This window comes from Protobothrops mucrosquamatus, unplaced genomic scaffold, assembly GCF_001527695.2.
Source record: "Protobothrops mucrosquamatus isolate PMUCROS unplaced genomic scaffold, P.Mucros_1.0 scaffold4516, whole genome shotgun sequence".
Classification (NCBI taxonomy): Eukaryota; Metazoa; Chordata; class Lepidosauria; order Squamata; family Viperidae; genus Protobothrops; species Protobothrops mucrosquamatus.
Window position 1 is genome coordinate 53,721 of NW_015390421.1, and position 9,806 is coordinate 63,526.

Here is a 9,806-nt window from a genome sequence, read left to right on the forward strand (position 1 = left end):
GAAGAGGAAGAGGAAGAAGAGGGGAAGAAGAGGAAGAAGAGGAAGAAGAAGAGGGGAAGAAGAGGAGGAGGAGGAGGAAGAGGAGAGGAAGAAGAGGAGGAAGAGGAAGAACAGGAGGAGGAAGAGGAACAGGAGGAGGAGAAGAAGAGGAAAAAGAAGAACAGGAGGAGGAGGAGGAGGAAGAAAAGGAGGAGTTACAGGAACGGGGGGAGGAGGAGAAGGAGGAAGGAAGGAGACTGAGAATCCGCTGGGCCAGAAATGTGTCTTCAATTGTGTCTTGAAGGCTTCCAAGGCAAAACGGGATTCTCCTGGCACTTACAATCCAAAGACCTTCAGATCTGCTCCTTTATAAAAATTACTACATTTTATATTAGCGGAGGAAGATCCTCTCCCCTCTGCTCTATTCCAGCATCATCTACTTAGCCCGACATTTGGTAGTAAAGAGTAACTAGGAAAGACCTTTTAGCAGGTCATAAGGGGATGGGTGGTCTTTGCATTCTGCAGATCCCAATGAACATTTCAACACAATCTGATTTAGGCTTGTTTAGTTAAAAAAAAAATACCGGTTAGAATTCCTTATAAATAAATTCAACCATCAATATATCTCTAGTCTTTTTTCCTCCAGCATTCCTGTCATCCCTTACTGCCACCTGTCTGGTTCAGCTGTTTTGGCCAATGTGTCCAAGAGGGGCAGCCTAAGGGCCACTTTTTTTGGGCTTGTAAGCAAGCCAGGTTGGACCTGATCAATACTCGGGTAGGAGACCACCAGGAAATCCCACCTTCAGGTAGCACTGGTACGTGTTGAAGATGGCTGGTCTCTCCTGGTTGAATCGGCGCTGCATCTCCAGGGTGAGGCGGCTGATGGCCGGCTGGAAGTAGGTCTGCTCTGCGTCCACCATCAACCTCACACCCACCCCGACAGCTTTCTAAAAAGTAAGAGAGTAAAAGAGGATGATTAGCAGTTAAATCCCTTAAACATGAGCCAGCCGTGTGCTAATACAATCCTGGGTTGTATAAACAGAGGCATAGAATCAAAATCTCGTGAAGTATTAGTACTGCTTTATAAAACCTTAGTAAGGCCACACCTGGAATACTGCATCCAGGTTTGGTCACTACACTACAAAAAGGATGTTGAGACTTTGGAAAAAGTGCAAAGAAGAGCAACTAGGATGATTAGGAGGCTGGAGACTAAAACATACGAAGAATGGCTGCAACCTGGAATTAAGGAGAAACTTCCTGACAGTGAGGACAATTAACCAGTGGAACAACCTGCCTCCAGAAGTTGTGGGCTTCATCACTGGAGGTTTTTAAGAAGAGGCTAGACCAAGGGTAGGCAACCTTGGCTCTTTTATGACTCGTGGACTTCAACTCCCAGAATTCCTGAATCAGCATAGCTCACTCAGGAATTCTGGAAGTTGAAGTCCACGAGTCATAAAAGAGCCAAGGTTGCCTATCCCTGGGCTAGACAGCCACTTGTCTGAAATGGTATAGGGTCTCCTGCTTAAGCAGGGGGCCAGACTAGAAGACCTCCAAGGTCCCTTCCAGCTCTATTCTGATTAACAAGTGTGCCCACTACCTAAAAACCCATACTTTGAAAAAAAATAATACCAATAAAGCTGGGCACATACTTTTAATGGGGACTCCTAGGAAATAGCGGGTTCCTTTTCCTAATTTTGCTCTGGAGTTTCTCCTACAGCAGTGGTGGCGAACCTATGGCACGGGTGCCAGAGGCAACACTCAGAGCCCTCTCTGTGGGAACACGTGCCGTTGCCCCCGCCTTGCCTCCACCCGCGACCCCCTCCTCACCACAGCCTCCCTGGAGGAGTCGCCTCCGAGCGTGGCCCACGCGGAGCAGCGCAGCCAAGAACATGGCAGCCAGGCAGCGTAGACAAGACTCTGCCCTCATGCCCCAACATGCACAGTTGATGCTGCAGGGCGTGGGCAGAGGCCGTGTCCGCCATGGCGCTGCTGGGCTGCCTGGGCGATCTGCGGCGGGCCCTGGAGGCGGTGAGTGGCCCTGCGGGCAGGCGGGGTGGGGGCAGGGCAGGGGGTGGAGCGGGGGCGGGGCCAGTTTTTGGGAGTCTCTAAAAGGTTCGCCATCACTGTCCTACAGTTTCTCCTCTTTGATCAACCCTCAAAGTGGCCTCGCAGCCCTTGCTGTTCGCTTCCGTGGGACTGAAGCAAAACCACTGGGCTGCTTGCATTGAAAGCAAAATCAGCAACCAACTCGATCCAGCAGAGACAAGAGGCTTGATGGGGGGAGGAGGGGGGGCTGCTAAAGCAGAGGAAGGCACACACACACGTCCCCTCCAGGTTGCTGGCAGAAGCCAGAGAGAACCATGTCCAAGCAAAGGGAATTTGCCTCCCCTCTGTGACCCATCAGAGATGCTCTGAGCAGCCTATCTGCGGCTGCTGCGGCCTCCATGGCCCCCCAAAGCAGAAAGGTGTGTGTGGGGGTCTCACCTTGGCCAGGACATCCATGCGCTGCAACATACGCTTCATCTGCCTCTCCTCTTCCTGGGTGAAGCGAGACAGGAGCGGCTCAAGCTGGCCTGTCTGATGGGGTTGAGAGATGAGATTAGGAACCATTCCCAGACATAAAAAAAAATGGAGCTTGAGGACATTTCAACACTCCAGCTGCTAGTTTTGAGTCCCTGAAGGGAGCCAGGCCAATCTGGGGGTCTGGAGTTGCTTTGTGCCCCTCTGGAATGACTCCCCTGGATGCTTTCCCACATTCCTCTCCAGAGGTCAGCTTGGAGGATGAACGAGTTCCTGGCACACCAGGAGGGGAGTTGGTCAAGGGCTCTGAGCAACTGTCTGAGAGAGATTTGGATGAAGCACAGCTGCAGGAGGTGGGGAACGCATGCAGCTGCAGCTGAGGCTTCAGGTGGGGAAAGCATGCAGCTGCATCCGGTCAGTGAAGAGGAACTGTCTTCTGCACCTGATCCAAGAAACATAGGGCAGAGAAAAGGCAGGAGCAGAGAAGGTCAGCCTGATTACTTAAGAGGAGAACTCCTCGCCCTTCTTGATGGCTGCACCAGAAGCTGGCTATTTAGCCCAGCAGACAGATGGAGCCGATGCTGGGAACAAGGTGTTCATTCTCTAGTTGTGTGTTTCCCGCCTTGATTTGGATTGACACCGAACCTAGATCAAGCCTTGTGAACTCTGGATTTTTCTGGCCTCCTGAAACCCTCTTGTGCTGTGGATTTAACTTTGCCTGGTGGGTTTATATTGCCTGGGAAACTTTCAAGTGGAATTGGCCATTTCTCTGTGGATTAGCATTGGCCTGCTTGTGGCTGGACTTAATTGGGACAGTTCTAGGTTTTTGGTGAATTGTTGGGGAATATTAATAAACCCACTAAACCAGGGGTCCCCAACCCCCGGTCTGTGGACAGTACCGGCCTGTGGCATGCCAGCAACCCGTCCACACAAACAAGCAAAGCCCCATCTGCAAGATGCAGGCAGCACACAAAACCAAGCCCCCTCCGGTCCGCGAAAAAACCTCTCTCCACGGAACCGGTCCCTGGTGCCCAAAAGGTTTGAGCCCTCTGCACTAAACCACCATTATGTGTATGTGTGTGAGTGAGTGGGACAGCACATTTCTGGACGCAAATGTTTGATGCCTGGAACTGCTTTGATGGGCCTGCCTGATTTGCTCAAATCTAGTGTCCAGGTCTAATTTTTGCACAGCTATAATAAAAGCCTGCCATGCCCTTTCGACCCTGCTCTCCCTGCCCTACCCAAAGGGCCATCACGGTGCACCTGTCTGAGCACAGGAGGAGCCCCGGAAGGATCAGCAAATGTGAGTCGTCTCCCAATGTCTAAAATAGGCTTATTGTCAGAATCCAATTATATTTCATCTCTAGTTATCGACTATGGAAAACCCCATTTCTGCCCTCTCTGGATTCCGTCATACTACGAAGGGGAAGGGGGGATGAGCAAAGGGGTTTTATGGCGCTCACTTCCTTCCTTACAACTTCAAAGGGACTGAATGTGGATCGCACCAAAAGGACTGATCATAACAATAGGGCCCATCAGCTTTCATCTACTCCTCTCTGAAGTTTCCCTTCCGCCGGCTGTGAGGAAAAGGGGGTGGAAATGTAACGCCTGGGATTGTCACTAGGGTGGGGGGCTGCTTGGGAACACTTAAAACCTTGAACCGTAGGGCTTGGGCCCCAGGTCCTGTCTAGAACGCCTGCAACCATCTTCTCTTAATAAAGATGCCTGTTGGAAGAAATATTCCAAGAGTTCTGTCTTCTTAAGATGCAAAGTGGGGTGGGTCCTTACACTTATCGTTGCAACCGTGACTCTGAATGGGGGGGGGGGGGGGGGGGGGAGGAAGGAAGGAAGGAAGGGAGGCCAGAGAAGCCACAGATGCTCCCAACTGCCAGCCAAAGAGGATCCTGATCCTTTATCATTGCTTTCCACTATCTTCTTCCAGAAGAAGCTCAAAAGAGCCATTCCTGACTTGTTTAAGCTGGCCAGCCTGGGCGAGGATGGCTTTTCTGCAGCTGGTTCAGAACAGAGAAGACCCCACCCTGCTCCTCACTTAGCTGCAGAGGAGAGATTACACACTGCACAGAGTGCGAAGAGTTACTTGATATATCAGATGGGCGGCATGTAAATTTAATAAATTTTAAAAATACATACACCACCAATCCTAAATGCTGCAGACCTGCCTCGTAGATCTTGTTAAACAAATGGATGTTCCTCTACAGCAGTGTTTCTCAACCTTGACAATTTTAAGGCATGTGGAGTTCAACTCCCAGAATTCCACAGCCAGCATGCTGGCTGTGGAATTCTGGGAGTTGAACTCCACATGCCTTAAAATTGTCAAGGTTGAGAAACACTGCTCTACAGAGTTTTGCAGCCCTGACATTTACTGGGGAAGGGTGTGTGTGTAGGCAACTCATTGAGGACTAGTATTGGCTGGTCAGTTCCCTTTAGAGCAGGGCTTTTCAACCTTTTCACCCATTGTACCACTTTTAGGATATGGCAATATCCGAGTACCACCAGTCGCCTAGCAAGGTGTCAAAAACTTGATGACGCCCCCCCAAAAAAGTGATAAAGTACAGGTAGTCCTCGACTTACAACAGTTCGCTTAGTGACTGTTCGAAATTACAATGGCACTGAAAAAAGTGCCCCACAAGCCACAGCCGAGCAAGACACCTGCCTGCCCACCTGGTGGCGCTCTTCCTCCTGTCCGAGGTTTTCATTGTTGTGAGCATTTCTGTTGAGGATTGGCAGTGGGGGTGGGATGGGGGGTGTTTGGTTTTTATTCCCCCCGTCTGCTGGGTGGTTGCAGCAGGTTTTGGTCACTTCACATGACCCTGGGACACTGTGACCGTCATAAATATGAATCAGTTGTCAAGCATCTGAATGTAAATCACAAGACCCTGGAGAGGCTGCAACATTCCAGCTGATCGGCACTTCTTCTGGGCTCAGCAGAAGCACCAGGATCAGCGCCAGACTTCAGCTGGATCCTGGCGCTGATCCTGGCGCTTCTGCTGAGTCCTGACAGCCCTGCAGCTCCAGCCATCTCTCGCTCAGGCTTGTGCGGTGCTACCACAGGTTCAGCCCATTCCCCTCCCCCGCTACCACTTTTCTAGGATGGTCGTGTACCACCTGCCAGGTGCCAATGTACCACAGGTGGTACCCGTACCACGGGTTGAAAAGCCCTGCTTTAGAGCAACCTCACATTATTCTGACTGTGAACCCTTGAACTGAATGTGACCTGGCCGGAAAAACTGTGCAGCTTTTCTATATATTGGGGAGAATTTTTAAACAGCAGCTGGCTAAGCCAGTGTTTCTGAACCGTGGCAACTTTAAGGCTATGCTGGCTGGGGTATTCTGGGAGTGGAAGTCACACACCTTTAAAGTTGCCTGTAAGGACCCACCCCACTTTGCATCTTAAGAAGACAGAACTCTTGGAATGTTTCTTCCAACAGGCATCTTTATTAAGAGAGAGCTGGTTGCAGGCATTCTAGACAGGACTTGGGGTCCAAGCTCTCCCATTCAGGGTTTTAAGGGATCCCCCATTAGCCCCACCCCATCACCCCCTTCTTCCAGTGACAGTCCCAGGCATTACATTCCCACCCCCTTTTCCTCACTGCCGGGAGGAGAGACTTCAGAAAGGATTACATGAAAGGTAATGGCCCCATTGTTCTTGTTAGTCCTTTTGGTGATATCCACATCCAGTCCCTTTGAAGTAGACTGAAGGAAGTGAGGGTCCTAAAGCCCCTTTGTTCACCCCCTTCCCTTCATCGTATGACAGAATCCAGAGAAGGCAGAAATGGGGTTTTCCATCGTTGATCACTAGAGATGAAATATAATTGGATTCTGACATTGCCACAGTTGCCACTGCCCTAAACCAAGAAATGTGTGGTTCAAACGTAGACCCCGAAGACTCCTAAAAACGGCTACATCCTCATCTCCATCACAACAAAGAACTTTCTTGCAAGTCTGGCATTTACCTTCAGGTTTGGAACAAGCAGAAGTTTGGAGATTTGAATCCGGGCATCGATCAAACTGTTCCAATCCAGCAAGTCCACCGTTCTGAAAAAAGATTTATTTCTTTTTTAGTTATTTTTTTTTAAAAAAATTAAATTTTATTTTATTCAAATACAAATAATACAAACATAACACATATAAATCTAAATAAAAAACAGTATAAAATACAAATATTACAGTGCACCCACACCCCTGGAGACCATTTTTATTACCTATATTTCTTCTCATATAACAACTAACAATATACAATATATTTCAATTGTGCCCTTATCCCCTCCAAAACAGCATATATTCCTAAGTAGGTTTATTCCCTTTGTCTTCCACCAAGATTGTTTTTATAAAATCCTTTCATATTTCATTATAATTATTTACTTTAATCATCCCTTTTTTACATTTAATTTCTGTTGCTAATTTATCATTTATTGCCATATTCCATTTTTCATTATACCACTCATTTCTTTGAATATCCCAATTCCGTCTCCAATATTTAACCATCCCTCATCTAGCTGCCATTATCAAATTTACAATCAATTCCTTTTTTGCTTCATTTATATCTTGTTTTCCCACCGGTAACAGTAATGCGATCCTCGGTGACGTATCTAAATTTACCTTCAAAAGCTCTCTAATTTCCCTAAACACCACGTCCCATATCTTTTGTGCGCTATCACAATCCCACCACATATGTTTATATGTTCCAATCTCTCGCACCTCCAGCAAATAGTTGTATATTTATCATCTATTTGATTTAATTTGTGTGGTGTTAGGTATCACCTCCAATCACTTTATATCCATTTTCCTTAACTCTGACATATTCTTATTTACTCTTCTGTTCCAAGTATTTTTCCAATCTTTATCGTTTATTTCTCCTAAATCTGTTTCCCAGATTACTTTTAAAAGGTTTAAAAGGTCTGGAAAAAGATTTAGGTCAAGCTCTGGTGAGTGGAGAAGGTGGAAAACAGCAGCCTCCCCCCATCCCGATTTTTATCTGGAGGAACTGGGGTTGGCTAGATGGGCCAGAGATTTTAGGAATAAATGCTGGCTTATGCAGCCCCCGTAATCTGCTCTGCCTCCCGTCTGTTTCCTGCAACAACGCCCAGCATCCTTTCATAAAAGCACCTGGCCACATTGCCACATGAAGTTAACCTGTCCAATTTATTGCTCAAACTTCCATTTCTACAGGAAAAGGGAAGTATATATAGATTACTAGTCTCATGGAATAAGAAGAAAAAGTAAGAACATCCTGGAAACTGCATTAACCAGCAATAGAATAATAGAATCACAGGGCTGGAAGGGAAGTTTTTTAGTCCACCCCCATGCTCAGGGCATGTATTCCATCTGGGACAAATGGCTGTCCAATCTCTTCTTGAAAATCTCCAATGGTGGAGCACCCACAACTTCTGGAGGCAAGCTGTTCCACTGGTTAATTGTGCACACTGTTAAGAAACGTCTACTTAGTTCTAGGTTGCTTCTCTCCTTGATCAGTTTCCATCCATTGTTTTTTGTCTTGCCTTCTGGTGCTTTGGAAAATAGGTTGACCCCCCCTTTTCCATGACAGCCCCTCAAATACTGGAACTCTGCTATCTTGTCTCCACTAGTTCTTATTTTTACTAGACTAGATATATCCAATTCCTGCAACCGTTCTTCCTAAAACATATAAGGAACGGTTGCTGGAATTGGGTATGTCCAGTTTAATGAAGAGAAGGACGAGGGGGGACACGATAGAAATGTTCCAATATCTCAGGGGCTGCCCCAAAGAAGAGGGAGTCAAGCCATTCTCCAAAGCCCCTGAAGGCAGGACAAGAAGCAATGGGTGGAAACTAACCAAAGAGAGAAGCAACCTAGAACTAAGGAGAAACTTCCTGACAGTGAGAACAATTAACCAGTGGAACAACCTGCCTCCAGAAGCGGTGAATGCTCCAACACTGGAAGTTTTTAAGAAGAGACTGGACAGCCATTTGTCCGAAATGGTGTAGGGTCTCCTGCCTGAGCAGAGGGTTGGACTAGAAGACCTCCAAGGTCCCTTCCAACTTTATTATTATTACTATTGTTGTTGTTGTTTTAGCCTCCAGTCCTCTAGTCATCTTTGCTGCTCTTCTCTGCACCACTCAGCTTTCAGTACCCCAGGAGAACGCATGCATATTGGGCAAGGGGCCTGGAATAACCCACCTGGTTGGGTCAGAGCAGAGCTTTTCCAGTTGGCAACTTACCCTGTCAGGCCCAATTTCTCACCCGCGAACCACTGCTGGCTTTCCGCTTTGGTGGCAATCCCCAGGTTGGCCAGGGCCTCCTGCCAGAACAAAAAAGTGCCACATCAGTCCTGCAGTGCCCAGTCAGGTCTGATTCTTGAAATGGGTCTTGTGCCAAGCACGAATCAGGTTTGGGATGGAAACCCGCCCAGCATTCTGAGGTCACGGTTTCCCAGTACCAACCTCCTTTCTTCAGATCTTGGCAGAAGCATCCCGAGCTGTTCTGACTTCACCAGAATGGATCCCACCTTGTAGTGCAGCGGTCCCCAACTTTTCTGGCACCAGGGACCAGTTTTGTGGAAGATAACTTTTCCACAAACCGGAGTGGTGGGGGGTGATTTCACATGTAACTAGATTCCGTGTGTGTGCAGATAAAAGTTTTACTTGCTCGCCCGCTGCTTGTGCGGCCTGGTTCCCAACAGTCCACAGCCCAGAGGTTGGGGACCCCTGTTGTAGTGGACAGTTCAGACTGGGTTTTTTTTGCCTGGGAATGGAGCTTTCTGACCTCCATTGAACCTTGTAGCACCATTTCAAGATCAGAAAGGAAGGACTGTTCAGACCTCAGCATATCTACCTCCCAGGGCCCCTATGTGAGGGAGATGGGCAGTTAATTTTAAATTTTTTTTATTGATTTTTCAATTAAAAACAATAACATAGATATGATGCATTTAGTCACAATATCAACAAAAAAAAATAACACTACTCAATACATTCACGGAAGTGTCCAGTGCCCCCCCCCTGCACCCCCCTCTTTCACTTTCCACACCTTCCTCCCCCCGGACCTACAACCTCTCCTCCTTCCTCCCTCTCTACCTACTTCCCTTCCTCTCTCAACCATCCCGTCTGGTGCAGTTGGGGTATCCACCGGGCACCTCCTTAAAAAATCACATATAGATCTACAATACATCAATTTATATACATCTATCTATTCCCTCCCCCCTCCCCCCCCAGGACTTCCCAGATGGGCAGTTAATTTGATATATAAATATTATGTACCACCTCCATTTACTGGCACAGGGCACCCTCCCCAGCTCTCATCTGCCAGCCAAG

The 9,806-nt window shown here is 47.8% G+C and overlaps 1 protein-coding gene across 1 annotated transcript in view; it reads right to left on the minus strand.

Moving 5' to 3' along the window:
• Positions 1 to 9,806, minus strand: part of LOC107299085 (proline dehydrogenase 1, mitochondrial-like) — a 35,164-nt gene that overhangs the window by 5,071 nt on the left and 20,287 nt on the right. The window contains 5 exon segments of the mRNA XM_015828452.2: positions 645 to 663; positions 780 to 926; positions 2,464 to 2,556; positions 6,474 to 6,555; positions 8,718 to 8,797. Coding sequence (XP_015683938.2) covers positions 645 to 663; positions 780 to 926; positions 2,464 to 2,556; positions 6,474 to 6,555; positions 8,718 to 8,797 — 421 coding nt within the window.